At 39.5% G+C, this 15,624-nt stretch overlaps 1 protein-coding gene across 1 annotated transcript; it reads left to right on the forward strand.

The window, feature by feature from the left end:
• The first annotated feature begins 150 nt into the window (after positions 1 to 150).
• On the forward strand, positions 151 to 6,258 carry CDKN2C (cyclin dependent kinase inhibitor 2C). Its single transcript, XM_011227831.3, has 3 exons — positions 151 to 1,364; positions 1,821 to 1,960; positions 5,376 to 6,258. Exons 2-3 carry the CDS (start codon positions 1,832 to 1,834, stop codon positions 5,751 to 5,753), a joined length of 507 nt encoding a protein of 168 aa, XP_011226133.1. The 5' UTR covers positions 151 to 1,364; positions 1,821 to 1,831; the 3' UTR covers positions 5,754 to 6,258.
• The last annotated feature ends 9,366 nt before the right edge of the window (positions 6,259 to 15,624 follow it).

Consider the following 15,624-nt stretch of genomic DNA (forward strand, 5'->3'; position numbering starts at 1 on the left):
CTGAGACTCAGGGAGGACGGTGGGGAGTGCCGAGGCGGGAGAAAGGGCGCGGGCGGGGGGCGGAGCGAGCGAGTCGGCGAGCGCGAGCGCCTCCTGGGCTGTGGGCGGGGCGTGGGCGGTGCCCGGCCTTCCCGCTCCCGCGGCGCTGCAACTCAGCCGAGCCTCCTTAAAACTCTGCCGTTAAAATGGGGGCGGGTTTTTCAACTCAAAAAGCGCTCAATTTTTTTCTTTTCAAAAAAAGCTGATGAGGTCGGAAAAAAGAGAGAAGAAACCGGCACCGTCTCTGCAGCGGTAACAGAAGCAGCAATTGTTTGAGAGAAAAAAGAAGCCAGGGAGGGAGGGAAGGAAAAGAGCTCAAAGAAGGACAACGCACAAGTGTCTGTAGGGTTGAAGAGAGCAGGGACCGGCGATTTGGGGGGACCAGCTACAAAAGAAACTGTCACTGGGAGCGCTGCGGCTCTGGAGGAAGCAGCGCTGCCCGGCTCGGCTCTAGGGTGCAGTTAGGTGGCGGCCGCTGCCCTGTCGGCGGCACAGGCTGGGGACACAGGCCGGGGGACTGCGAGAGGTTGGCGAAGTGGCACCGGGTGTCGGAGCCGCTGGGCTCTCGCCGAGAGGGCGGCGGACTGGCTGCGCTCTGACATTGTGGCGACTCCCCGTACTCAGACCTTGGCCTGCGCTTCTCTGGTCGCTCCCGATCTCCGGAGGCCCCCAGAAAACTGGGAAAGGAAGGAAAAGACGGCGGCGGCAGCTCAATGAGAGTCTACAGTAGGAAGTCTGAACTGGCTCGGTCGTAGGCGGGAAGTTACCGGTGGGCTGCCCTGTGCAGCAGCGATGCTGCCGCGCGCTGCTCCGGCAGTCCGGGCCCCATAGACGCTTCCCGCATCACTCGCTCCTTTCCTCACGCTACTGGGAGTCCCGGGACCTGGTGGGGCCGGCATGACCGACTTGCCCGGAGCCCGCCGCGCGCCCGGCCGTCTCCGGAGACGCGCTCCGAGCCTGGCTCCCACGGCCTCTGAGGCTCCGCAGGGCTGCGGCAGCCCAGCGGGCGGGCTACGGAGCCTTCCCAAGCGGCGTTAGCCAGCAGTTCGGCCCGGACGCGAATAAAGCCTCCTCCTGAGAAGCGGAGGCTACTGAAGAGTCGTTAAGACCTATAACTTGCGGGCCACGGAACTGCTACTCCCGTTTGCCTTTGGCGATCATCTTTAACCCTCCGGAGCACGTCAGCATCCAGCCACCGCGGCGCTCTCCCTGCAGCGGAGGACTCAGGACTACCCCTTCCGTGAGACGGATGGAGACCGAGCCCCTCCGAGGACCTGCCCCAGCGGTTCTGGCTCGCGCGGCTCAAGTCACCACCGTGAACAAGGGTGGGTTAATGCTTTTTCTTTCCCCCGAAATGTCTTTTCTTCCGCGGTATTTTGTGCCCTGATCTAGTCCCTTAAGTCTCCGCACACATTCCTCAGAGATCTGTAGTGTAGATACGTGACAGCTCTGCCTACATTTTACGTCCAGAGTCATTTGCCAGGAATATATATATATGTCTGTGTGTCTTTCTGTTGAGTCACCAGAATTCTTCACAGGGGTTAAGCTAAAAAGCGAGAAGCGGAGCCCCTCTCCAATGGCTCAGTTTTGCTGAATAATCACGTGTGAATCGAGGGGCGGGCTTTTGGCAGGCAGATCTTACTAGTATTTACTACCAAGCTCTACTCCAGATTAACCATCCCAGTCCTTCTGTCAGTCTCCGATGCCATCATGCAGCCTGGTTAGGAGCGAAGGAAAGGGGAAAAAGAAAAACAACTAATTCATCTTTTCCCGATCGTCAGGACCCTAAAGAATGGCCGAGCCTTGGGGGAACGAGTTGGCGTCTGCAGCTGCCAGGGGGGACCTAGAGCAACTTACTAGTTTGTTGCAAAATAATGTAAACGTCAATGCACAAAATGGATTTGGAAGGACTGCGCTGCAGGTTGGTATCCAGAGAGGTGGGGAAAACAGGTCAACAATGTTGCCTACGTGACCCGGGTTTCTGTAATAACGGCATTTAAGCTTTCAGGGGTACAAAATCTCACTGTTTTTTAAGCCTAGTTGGTTGCCATATTTTATATCTTTAAGTGGATCCAACTCCCCAAAATGACGTACTTTGAACAAACTCGTCAAAATCAGTAACATCTTCGATATCAAATGGGTTCCAGGTTTGGTCTTAATTTTTGGACTGTTTTTGTGACGGTAGGGATTTAAAAGTAGTCGTAGCAGCGCTGAGGTGTGTATGTGTGTGTGTGTGTGTTTTAAGACAGCTCTGTAAACACATTATTATGATTATTATTTGAAGTAAATACACTGCTATTAGTGGTTTCCGTGCTTTGCTCCAATAATTGACTTTAACGTTAATTTTCCTGACTACTGGCGAGGGTGTTTTTCCTTCAAATACTTCAAGTTTTGACAAACGACCTTTCCTCATTTGGAATGGGTGGCCTGGGCACGGGGACAGGATGTACATTTCACAGTTAATGTAATACCATCCACCCATTCAGGATTGAGGAGGAATAAAAAGTTGAATTTTCTAATCAGAGCTCAGTTTGTAGTATTTTTGTCTCTGCGGTCATGCGGTGGTATGTTCTAATTTTCAGTAATTAGATTTACAAGCAAGAAATGAAACATGTCCAGCTGCCAATTATTGTACCTGATATTTTTTTTCCTCCTCTGAATGTTAGTTATCATGTAACTTAGTTGAAAGGCTTAGAAACGGAAAAATGGCAAAGTAGTCTCAAATAGTTGCTTTATCAGAGTTCTGATGGTATTCTTATGAACTATTCTTATTCGGAAATGCAACACTTGAAGCTGTTTTTGGAAATCCACTGGGGAGAAGGTTTTAGACAAATACTTTGTTTTACTTACAAGAATTAGAAATTTAAGTGGCAGGAGATATACTATTAACAGACAAGTTCAGTCTGTGCATTTTAAAACAATATACTAACCTTGCAAAAATTTCAGTATTAAGGAAGTTTATGCATGGATACTAAATTATTTAATCTTGTTATTTCGGGTAGATTCTGTAGAATAAGGAATTTTTTTTCTTTGTCCACCTAGTAGTTTTTAAGAGGTTTGATGGTGATAACAATGCTACAAATTTAACACATTGAAAAGTTTCATATTGAAAACCCAGAAGATTATATAAATCTCACAAAGAATGAGCAACTTAACCCATGTTCAGAATAATATCTTACAGGAGTTTTGACGAACAGGAAGACTGGGAGATTAATACTGACAAAAAAAGTTTTGGCATTTTTAATACAACTTTTCAATCTTATTTATATTAAGCACACTTATCAATATACTAACACACACTTATTGTGGCTTAACCCTAGTACATATAGTGAAACATACACGAACAGGAGTCTCAAGGCTTATTTTCAGTATGTATAATCCTAACTCTGAAGTTGTGTCATAACTCAAGAAAGAACTTTCTTTCAAAACAATTCCCAATATTACTATTATTTTCTGTGAAAGATGGCAAATTTTCTTCTATAATTATGTTCGTTTAACTCGGTTGCAAAAGTTTTCCCCCCCTTCCTAGTGTAAGCTTTTCAATCAGGATAATATCAAAGGCCTTAATCGCACATTTGCTTTACAAAGATCCAAGGTGTCTGTCCCTTATTTTTCCCAGTCCAGGTCCTTAAATGTGACTAAATCTCTAGAGGTAGATGTGGCAAAAATTAGATTGTGCTCATTCTTAACCAAAAAGTATATTTTATTGAAATTCTCAAAAAATAATGTATCATTTTTACCACTGCCCCAAAGAAAGGGCTAAGTCAGCAGGGTTTTATCAACAGGGAAGCGTAATATCTTAGCCATCTATATAGTTCGCATTTATAAAATATTTTTCATTCTGAATATGTTTTGTCACTTAATTTGTGATTATTTTTTAAATAAACAGTTTAAAGAGGTAGATCAACTTTGTATGTATTTTTCAATGGATATTTAATTTCACAAACATTTGAGTGTCTACTATGTAATCTATTTATAATAAATTCAGGTTATTATGAATATACCTAAATATAAATGAAACCAGTTAAAATGCTGAACTATTTTCTGGCATGTTAATGAGACTCAGTTTTTTTTCACAACTAAATTATATGTATTATATAATTGCATGCTACTCTACATTTTATAATTATAAGAGCTTAACAGAGACCCCTATTAGAGTGAAATGGTGTCAAATAATAGATAAGTCTTTGTCTTGTGAATTATTTGTATGTTGAGAGCAAATTTTAATACCACAATCTTACTTTTAAAATTTTGGCAGTTTACAAATAGCTATTCCTAAATGCCTGATAATAACTGCAAAAGGAAATAAGATGGCATCACCAGTTGATTATTAAATGCGCTCGAAACACAAAACAGAATTGTCTGTCTCAAAATACACATTAAATATCTTATTTTCTCTTTGTTTGCTCACTTAAAAATCAGGAAGCTAGTTAGAACTGTAGGAAACAGTAAGTAATAGAGTAGGATAACTGTTTCATTCTTTTCAAGATTGGTTGCCATGCAATCATCTCCTAATACATGGCATATAATGAACTTAGCTTTAGATAAATCAGTATCATAAGCAATGTAGAACACCATTGATTATTTAACACCTTAACGATCAGTAACATTTTAAAATTTGAGGTGAAGGATTCTAAGCACCGAACACACCCAGTAGCCAATATGAAATAACTTCCAAAGAAAAAATATTTTTAAAAAACGCTTGGAAATTTGAGCTATATCTATTCGGAGAGAACTTGTGAAAATTAATAATTTAAGAAAATAACAGGTCTGGTGTTTTAATAGATCATTTTTATACTAGGTGGTGGAGTCTGATGTGTGGAAACACTTCTTTGGAGGTTTAAAGAAACTCACTGTCCTTATTTCTTTTCAGTAGCTATTTAGAAAATAAATTTTATTTACATTTGATATTTCAGAATTAATAACCCAGGTTTTATGTTTTATGAGCATAAGCAAGCAAACAAGAGATTCTCAAATTCCATTTCTTCTATTTTAATAAATTCATGAAATTACACAACTATTCACGGGAGAGAGGAAACTGAGTTGTGGGTGAATATTCTACAAGTTGGACTAGTTCTATTTTATTGATCAATTTATCCTACTTTTGGGCCCATTTGAGATATTCCAACATAGAAGCTCAATTTTTAGAGGTCTTCTTCTACTTTAACCTACAAGTACTTTCTTTCCTGCATTTGAGCCCTTCAGACCCCACCAGGTGGGTCTTCCCCAAGCACTCTTTCACCAAAAATAAAGTTATATAAATAGGAGAGATGGATATTTTAAAATAGTCTTGTAGGAACACTTGAAGGATTCTCCCGTTTTCTCTTCCTTCCTAGGTTATGAAACTTGGAAATCCCGAGATTGCCAGGAGACTACTACTTAGAGGTGCTAATCCCGATTTGAAAGACCGAACTGGTTTCGCTGTCATTCACGATGCAGCCAGAGCAGGTTTCCTGGACACTTTACAGACTTTGCTGGAGTTCCAAGCTGATGTTAACATCGAGGATAATGAAGGGAACCTGCCCTTGCACTTGGCTGCCAAAGAAGGCCACCTCCCTGTGGTGGAGTTCCTCGTGAAGCACACGGCCAGCAAAGTGGGGCATCGGAACCATAAGGGGGACACCGCCTGCGACTTGGCCAGGCTCTACCGGAGGAACGAGGTCGTTAGCCTGATGGAGGGAAACCAGGCGGAGGGAGCTTCAAATTTGCCATAAATGTGGGGAGGGCTCTCCCACACTGCCTTCTATTTTGTCAGTTAATTGGTTGGCTCTCCTATTTTACTATAACTTGTTAAAATTCAGTTTTGTCATATTTTAAGCACCTAGTTAAATCTTCTCAGACTGCAAAGTGGAAATCTTACTACCGGTTTATGAATATATTTAAGCAACATCCTTTCACCTGCAAAATCCTGAGTTCTAACATGTAATTGCAAATAGCTTTGGCTTTCTCCTGAATATGTTATCTTGTCTTGACTTTTTCCTTGCTTCTCCCTTTGCCAGTCTCAAAACCCAACCTAAGAGACTTTGTTTTAAAAATGGCCTGTCCTGATGCTTCTTTTGTGTAATTAAAACACTTTTTCAAAACAGGACAATGTTTTTCTGTGATTTCCACTCTATTACCCCCACATAATTGCCACTTGCTAAGGAGAAGTGTACTAAAAGATCACAATGTTGTAAGTTTCAACATTAGAAAAGTAGACCAAGTAAAAAACTAGACATACTCTATTGATGATTCAGTTATTCTTTCTTTCCTCATGCCTCCCCCCAAAGATTTTACTTGGCGCCTTGTATTTCTGCTTTACAACAAAATAAGGACAACATTTTTTGAAGACCTGAAGTTATTTCAATGTGAATTTTTCCTAATGTTCAATCTTCCCCTTTCCTCAAAGTTAAATAGTTGAAAAACAGGCTTCAGAAGTAGCGATCTGAAAACATATATTAGCTCTAAAAGCCACTTTTAAAAGATAACGCCTCCTTAAAAGTGCTTCCCACTAGTTGTTTTTTTTTATAGATCACGAAGTGAAACAATTGGTTAAATAGTACATTTCCCAAAATTATACCATAAGTATACTATCACATTTTTTCTCCCTGCATGTAAGAAATGTAACATTACAAAATGTTAAGTCTTAAAATATAATGCAAAAACAAAATTTTAGGGGATAAAAAGTACAGCAAGAAAAAAATATAGAAATTACATGTAAAGGTCATAACTAATTACATATACATGTAAGGGTCTTAACTGCAGTATAATAAATATAGAAACTTTTACAATAAGTAAATAGGCCACTCCTATATATGGTACTTGATTTCCACAAAACTTTTTAGTAAAGGCTTATAAAATCTTGTTGAGAATACATTTAGCTAAAAATAAAAAAAAATTTTGAGTGAAATAGAAACATCGAATTTCCAAGAGAATTGTCCAGCACCTTGTACTTACTTTATTTTTAATTAAAGATTGTCACCAAAGGATTTCAATGCAGTTACCATTTATAAATTTATAAATACTTTATTCATCATCTCCGACATGAACAAAGATGTTTTATGTGAAAGCTCCCTCCTTTTGCTTTATAAGCTCCCTGCCCTGGCTCCAAAAAGAACAAAATACTTCAAGGTTTATTGAAGGGCATGGTTCTGATGCCTGCCCTAACAAGGACTGGAATGGTCGCAGGCTAGTGGTTTTCAATAATTTATTTTCCATGATAGTATAAAAGAATATAGGAAAAGAAGTTTAATCCTTTTCATTTATCACTGAAGTTCACCTTCCTTGAGTGCAATAAGACTTCACCTTCTACCACCCCTAACCACAAATTACTGAATAAATTCATTTTTGACAGCAACATGAAATTAAATTTAAAATATTTAATTTTAAAGTTTAAAAAAAAGTAGAAATTGGGATGTTTTGAAGGAAAAAGTGTTGTGTTTTGGATTTTAAAACCAGAATCAGTATACAAAATACACTGCTTGGGAAATCTGAATACTTTCTAAACACAAGCCTGTTACTAAAAAATAAAAACAACTCCTTTTACAAGTTGCAACTGTAAAGATGGACATTTCTGAATTTAAAGTGGAGTTTAATTAACTTTTCAGTATCCAAGTTTCAGCATTAAAATGACTCTTTAGAAATTTCAAATCTAAAGGCATAGGGTGTCTATAAAGCCGGAGAGAAGTACTACAGTTTTTTATTCTTGAGTGATTGGAGCACAGTAAGGGGAGTGGGAGCTCTCTCTTCATTAGCCTAGAATTTGCTAAGCATTAAAACATTGGCACATTTCTTTGGCTCTTCGCAGGAAATAGCTTTACTAATCTAAGTATTTTAGAAATGAGTTTTGTGGCCCCCCTCTAGGAAATATGAAAAGCCATTATTCAATCTCTCAAAAACCTCGACAATATTCAGCAAAACTTTGAATGCGTTGAAATGTATACGATGGAGGAAAAGGTGCTGCTGAGTTTAATGGGATTAATTTGTAACGAGCTGAGGTAGAGAAGGGTCTTAACTTAATTCAGATGCAGAGTGGAGCGGCAAGCGCAAATTGATAGAGTGATCAGAACCCCAGGAGACAACGCTATATAAAGGATGGAGGATCCTTAAACAGGGATGCGCTCTCAAATTCAGTTCTTCACTGCGTCCGCATCCACTTCTGGAAACTCGAGTTCAGCCTTTGCCCAGTAAATTGAATTCAAACTTATACCTGGGGGAGGAGAGGGACACAAATAGCACCTCAGGCCACATTCTGGTTCTTGAGCCACTGGGCAAACTTCATTTTATCATATTTCGGTAGTGAATCAATAGTTTTCTGATAAACATTACACATCTCACAGTGGGGTGATGAGCTCCTATACACACACCACCCTGGGTGAGTAATAAATAGATAAAATAATTCTATCCCAGGAAAGCAATTAAATTGGTAGTATTATACACTTTCCTAATCATGTTGATCAAACGAACGTTGTGGAATCCGTAGCCCGGGACCGGTTTCGAAATCTCAGTTCCCAAAAAGGTGCTTTCGGCTTTTGCCGGAGGGTAGAAGTAATAGTCCAGAAGCGCTGGAAGATCACAGTGCTGGAGCGAGAAAGGGTCGTACGGTCAGCCTTCCTGACTGCCCTAAGCTACCTTCATTGAAAGACTCCGGGGCGGGGGGGGAGTCCCGGTCTTGCTATCTCGAGACTGTTTTGATTTTACACGGCATTTCCAAAAAAAAAGAAGAAGAAGAAGAAGAAGAAGAAGAGCAGATCCACGGAGGGACCTATTCAGAGAGGCGGGAGACAACCCTCCAGCCTGAGACCGGGAATAAAGCTCTGCATATGGCCAACCTAAGCCAAGCCGTCTATGCTGGGGCTGCGAAGACATCCTTTCTGTCCCTTCGAAACTCTCCAGACGCCAACGGCAGCTCCGGCTCCCCAGTGAGGAAGCTGAGCCCAGAGCTCCCTCCGGGCGCGCAGAAAAGCCCGGCGTGGGGGTGGGGGAGTTTCAAAACCGTTAGCTCGCGTTTTTTTTTTTTTCTTTTCCCTCCCTCTCTAAGGTTTCTTTTCTTTTCTCTTCCTGTCCAAATATTTCAAATTTCCGCGCCTTAAATAACAGTCTCCTTTTATTTAGTTAGTTTCCTCGGCAGGTTTGGCCGCCCGCTTGTCTCTGCCCCCCATCGGGCCCGGGGCGTCTCGGGCGCCTCCGTGCTGCCTGCAGCCCCTGCGCGCTGCCCCCGGCCCAGGCTGCGTGGCCCAGAGCGCGCCAGCCGGAGCCACAGCCCCCTCTTGCCGCGACCTCGCCTGACCCGGCTCTCCGGGCGCCCAGAGCCAACTAAGGCCGCCCCCCGCCCGGACGCCTGTCTGCCTCCCAGCTCGACTTCCCTCCCCGGACTTTGGAGCCTTTTCTGCTTTGGGGTTTGGATCCCGGTCTCTCTGGAGCGGCGGAAGGGCCGCGGCAATAGGAAAGCAGCGGAGAAGGCCAGTGGCCGGAGCCTGCCCCAGCCCCCACCCCGCGGGTAACCTTGGAGGCGCCCTCGGAGTGAGTGTGTGCGTTGCTGCGCCAGCCGGCTGGGGCGATCGGGCGCACCGCGCAGCGGGCAGGAGGCGGGAGCTGGGGGCGGGGAGGGGGAGAGAGCCCCGGCGCCTGCCCGCCGCTGCCACAGAGCCTCGGGAGCTACGGGCTACCGGGGCGGCCAGGGTCCCTCGGCCCTGGCCTTCAGGCAGCGGTCCCTGAGGAGGAGGCGGCCATCCCATTGGATGGTTCCGGCGACCTGTGCCTGAGGACTGGGGCCGGAGGGCGACGTGGGAGCAGGGGCAAGCGGGCCGGTGAGTGCCTAGCTCTCCGCAGAGGTGAGCTGGCGGCGGGACGCGGCGCGGCGGCTGGAGCAACTCCACGCCCAATGCCAATGCCAGCACTCCCTCCTCCTCCCCCCGTGACAGCTGAGGACAGCAGGGCTCCGAGCCTCGCGTCCAAGTGCGAAGAGGCAAATGCACCTCAGGCTTCTCAGCCCCTTAGACTATTCGGGAATTTGCCCTGTCGTGTTGCTTCCCCTCCACCACCCTATAAACTACTAGTCGTCCAGGACTGAAAATGCACGTTCTTTCGGAAAGACCCTCAGCGCGAAATACAGAGATTACAGGCCCGCCGGCACTTTGGGTGGGGCCCGGGTGTGCAAAACACCTAGAAGGGGGTCTTCTTGTTCTGTTTTTACCTGGAATAGATCCGAATATTGAGTATGAATCTTCAAGCGGTGTCTCAAAGAATAAAAACTTTCCAGATCTGGATATTGACTTGGTAAATTAAGGTTCCAGTGAAATGTTTTGCCATCTGCTACAGAAACATTGTGCAAGCTTCAGGTGTTAGGATGTGGGTTTGGAATTTTCTGTACTGTCTTTAATTCTCAAAGACACCAAATAACAGCATGGTAACACACCCGGCAAGTGAGCAAAGGTTATCCTTGCCACCACAGCACCTGCAAAAGCTCAAGTGGAACTCACATATTTTGCTTCCTGAGTTCTAAAATGGCTTCTGAACGGTCCAGGGGTACCAGCACATACAAGGAGGGGGACAGGAGACGGGAAAAGAGTTTACACATTTAAAAAAAAAACCCCAAAACCAAAACAAAAACAAACCTACATTGACATTATTACACTTCAGTTAATCCACCTCACCTCTCTTTCTCCCAGCCCCCATCCTCAATGGTCAAGGAAGAATTTTAGTGTAGGCCTATTCTCTAATTCTTCGTACAGCCTTTTTCTCTTCTCTCACCCCCCTCCCCCCAAAAAACGAGTCGGCCAAAAATATCAGCTCTTTTGCGGAGGAAGTAAAAAAACCACCAATCCTTATCCAAACTATCCGTCATTTCTTTTGTGTACTAAGAAGAAGTCCTACATATAACCAATACTATGAAAGAAGAAATTATTTACCTGGACTTCAAACACACTTAATTGGTATAATTAAAGTGATATTAATTATATTTTAACATGAAAATAATGGGATAGTTTCTGAAATTGATAGGTGAAAAGCTAAAAAAATCACCGACATGTTTGGAGACGTAGCTTCTGCCCTTCTTTATATTTAATCAGTACAGTAGTTACTTAGGAAAAAATAGGTCCTTTATCTTGACCATATAAAGCAATATCATGCTGACTAATTTTATTTTAGTTATATGCCTTAGTTTTTCAGATTAGTTATATATAGTGATAGTTCACTATAAAGCAAAACTGACAACATCTTATAATGTTAAAATTTTAATTAGGAAATGCAACCAAATTATCACAATCATATTAAAATACAGTCTACTCCCCTGTTTCTTCTAAATGTACAATGTGCACAACTTGCTGATAAAGAAGTCTGCCCTGAGTTTAAAATCTATGCCTTGGAAACATGATTTCCTAAAGTAAAAAATAACTCACTGGTCTTTAAGAATAATTATTCTATAATTTGGCTATTCTGTGTACAGCTAATGTAACAGTACCTCTTTGTCTTACATTTTGGAACTATTGTAAAAGCCATTTGGGCCCAAATAGTTCTTGTTCCATAGTTTTATCCTTCAGATATTTTTACTAAAAAGTGACTGTCAATGATGCAACAGCGTTCTGATGTCCATTCTGCTAATCTAAAAACTTCAGACCAAACCTACACAGACCATTTTAAAAGGAACATGCATTTCTTCTTATGTCAAAGCTTAGGAAAGATATGATTGAATGTTAACATTTGAAAGTCCTAGAAGAACTAATTTGCAAATCAGTTATTATAGTGTAGTGATGATTCAAGATTAAATTTTTAAAACTTCACATTTTAGAAGAATAAGTGGAATCAAATTATTAAAGTAAGCAACATTTGATGATGATTAATAGTATAGTATTTCCTATCTCAATACTCAAATAAGCAACAGTGTGTATTCTGGTATGATTTTTAACTGTCAAGATAATAATATATAATGATCTTCATTAGATATAGGAGTAATTGTTGCAGAGTCTCTTTTCCACTGCTAAGTAAAATACAATTAAAACACAGTAGCTCTTTTTAAAAAACACTGCACTGCGTAATCACCCATATTTTTGGCTGGCCCCCTCTTTTTTTTTCTTTACTTTTTGTATTTTTTTGCCTCCACATTTTAGGTGATGGATAAAAATAGCATGTAGAAAGAGGTTTCCAATTCTCCTTTATTCCTGTTTCCTCAGCCATCTCTTTCTCTATTCACAAACATTACTTCAACTTTAAAACTCATATGTTGTGATGCTAAAAAGTAATTGTTATTCCCATGAATTTAAGTTTATCATAGGCCTATAAGTGAAAAAGCTCTCAATCTGTATTTTATTTAAAATAATGCTAAGTGAAGAAAAGTGTGGATGTTAGGTTGTAGCAAGTGTGTAATTATGTTTTGAATATAAATTTGCTGGAATCTTAAAACCTATTTAATATTTTGACATATGCTAAGACTTTTGGTGCAGGATCAAGATCTAGAAAATCTTAAATTTCTGGTCTTCAGAAAATAATATATTTTAATTTGCTATATTAAGATAAGACCAATTGTTTTAGCTAATAAAAAGTTAAAATGTTGATATAGAAAAATATGAAGGTACAAAATATCATTGTACCACTATGATATCCAATCTAATGCAATGGCTTTTTAAAATAAATTATTCTTACTGGAATATTGTATATTTTAATTATAGTGATCACTATTTTACAGTTAAATTTTGCACTTGGCACACAGACCAGAGTTTTCTATGTTTATCTAAAAGCATATAGCTGTTATCATGCAGGTATTTAAAGTAATACTTTGTGGTCCTGTCCTATATGGGTATTTTTATGTAAATGTGTGCATGTTTAGATATTCCTTACTAAAGTTCACTACCGAGCAAATAGATATTTTGAACAAATAGTATCAATTCACTTCATATTACTATTTTAAGATATAAAATCATGATCTGCTATAGAAATGTTAGCTGATAATTTTTTAGACATAGGTGTAATCATTTTCATTAATGATCCAGGGAAGAATATAAATTAAAATCTGAAAACTGAAAAAACTGATGCAGGTCCTAGTTCTACCTAGCTTATTGTTTCAAATTCTTGTCATGAGGCAAATATATATGAAAGTGACTTAACATCCACAATTAATAGACTCAAATTTGAAATAATAGAAATAGAATCGTGATAGTAACAAGAGGAAAATGGATACTTAAACTGTTTTAGATAGCCATGACTGTAGTTTAATTTAATTTCAATTACATGATAGGCAATTTGCTAACTAATCCAAAAGCAAGGACAAAACAAGACCAGTAAAAAGATATCTGCCCAAGAATTCAAAAGCAAGGTGAACAAGATCAAAAATTTTTTTTCATTGTACTACCATGGGAAATATAAACAAGTTAATTTTCTTGGTATGGATAATTTTACAGTTTCCAGTGACGTTTTCTACCCTTTCACTTGCTTAATGCTTTTAAAACATATAGCTAGAAAATAACCACTTACTATTCACAGTCATATTTTAAAATTACATATATATTATGTTTTACTTATATGCAACAGACATATATTCTGTCCCAAAAGAGCAAGTTCAGCACCATTCTGAAAGGGAGAGTGATACAGTTGGACATCTGGGCTAGACTGAGGGGTGTTTAATGTGAAACCCAAGTAGGGCCACAAGGGAGAGAGCACTGAATTGACTGAATGCTGGCTAATTTGCTTTAGAGTAATCAAAATGGCTCTGAGCCTGGTATACATTGTCTATAGTTGTTTAAATACACAATGTACCTACTAGGAAAGCAAATAACTTTATTCAAAGGCACTTAAAAGAAGAGATATATATTTTTTTGCATCCAGAAGGACATCACAGATGTCACAGGGAAAACATTAATGTAACAACATAAAAAAGAACTGCACATAATAACATCAGCTGAAGATAAATGGTTTCAATTTCTTAAGAAAGGCTTATGTTTTAAAGATGTAAAATGCACAGTTCTTCAAACATATGACTTGTATCTATAAAATACACAACGCAAACTTATTAATATTCTAATTTTTAAAATTTTCACACACAAAAAATACTCCAAGGTGCCTTTTTAGTTCATCAGATCCTGTTAAATATCATGCACCATACCCTAAAATCAGCAAGTAAATGTGGCTTAGCAACATAAAAGAATTTTAAAGATCGTGCTTTCTAAGGAAAATGTCCTTCTTGAGTTATTAAGATGAAGATATGGGAATTTTTAGTAGAAACATTTTGTCTTCTACAAAAAAAAACCCAGATTATATTTAGGATCAATGTAAAATTAATTTGATATTTCTAAACTAATATTTTATATCATTGTTTTAAGTTTAAATATGTAGAATTTAAACAAAATAACTCTGTATGGCTGTTGTGAGGTTTCTCTTTATTCAGCAACAGAATAGACTGAAGAGAAATTAGATCAAAACATAAAATTCAGATATAGCATTCATATTATACAACAACAATGATATTAAACCAACCAAGAGAAAAATTGTCTCACATCATAATCTTGTTTATTTGGGGAAAAGAATGTAAGAAAACATATTTAAATCCCTTTTGATTAGATTAAAAGATTGCTGCCTTCTTATCCAATATTGTAGGGAATAAAATACTAAATATTTATAAAAGAGATATGAACATCCTAAAAAACAAGTGGCTCCCTCCTTAGGAAGTGTGATAATAATTGACCTGAGATGGTTCTCTGAAGATATTTTAATGTAGTTATGAATATGTTAGCATATAAAAAGTGCTGAATTGAATTTTGTCATAATTTAGTAGGTTATTAAATTGTATATATATAAAGAAAATAGGGGATACTTTAATAAATGTCTTTTCTTTTGGGAACTTCTTAATTTATGCATTTCTAATTCAGTTTACATTTCAGTAAAAGGTGAGAGAAAAGGAACAAAATCAAGCATGTTAATAAATCAATATTTATTATTTTGCATCTGTATTACCTAACTTAATATTCATAACCCCTCTCATGGATTGGGCTTTATTCTTGAATTTTACAAATCAGGAAATTCAGATTTAATGATGCTGAGTAACTTTCCCATAATCACAGGCTAGTAATTTATAGCATAATGATACAAACCCATGTCTTCTTTAACTTCATTATGGCCAGACGGAAAGATCTTTCAGGAGAATTACTATATATCAGTCAATTCAACAACCGCATATTAAGTACTCATCATTATAGTCACTTAATAGATTTATGACCTTGGGAATAATTATATCAGAGGCTTCCCACATCTGTAAAATGGGGGTAATAATATCTACTTTGCCATGTTATTATAAATCATAAATGAAATGTGTGTAAATGTTCTGGTATTCAGTAAGCCTTTAATACGTGGCAATTATCATTATGGGAAATAGAAAATAACGGAAAATCCATTCTTGACCTTAAGGAACTTAAAAGCTATTTGGGTAAATTTTACATACGGCACACATGTAACAACTGGAAAGCCAGCAAGAGCTAAGTAAGTGCATGGTAGTTTGTGGTGCAGATTGCACACACAAAAAAGCAGCTTTGTTAGGGAAAACCTTATTAGAAGACTTATGATATGGATTTAAATATCCTCTAGTGGAAAACTTCCCTTACTGAGAAGAAAAAGGAAAAG

Source organism: Ailuropoda melanoleuca, chromosome 2 (assembly GCF_002007445.2).
Source record: "Ailuropoda melanoleuca isolate Jingjing chromosome 2, ASM200744v2, whole genome shotgun sequence".
NCBI lineage: Eukaryota > Metazoa > Chordata > Mammalia > Carnivora > Ursidae > Ailuropoda > Ailuropoda melanoleuca.

Excerpts from the sequence above, each read along its gene's own strand:
- CDKN2C (XM_011227831.3), top strand. The coding sequence starts at position 1,832 with ATGGCCGAGCCTTGGGGGAACGAGTTGGCGTCTGCAGCTGCCAGGGGG. Across the intron at positions 1,961-5,375 it reads TTGGAAGGACTGCGCTGCAG|GTTATGAAACTTGGAAATCC; the intron begins GTTGGTATCCAG and ends CTTCCTTCCTAG.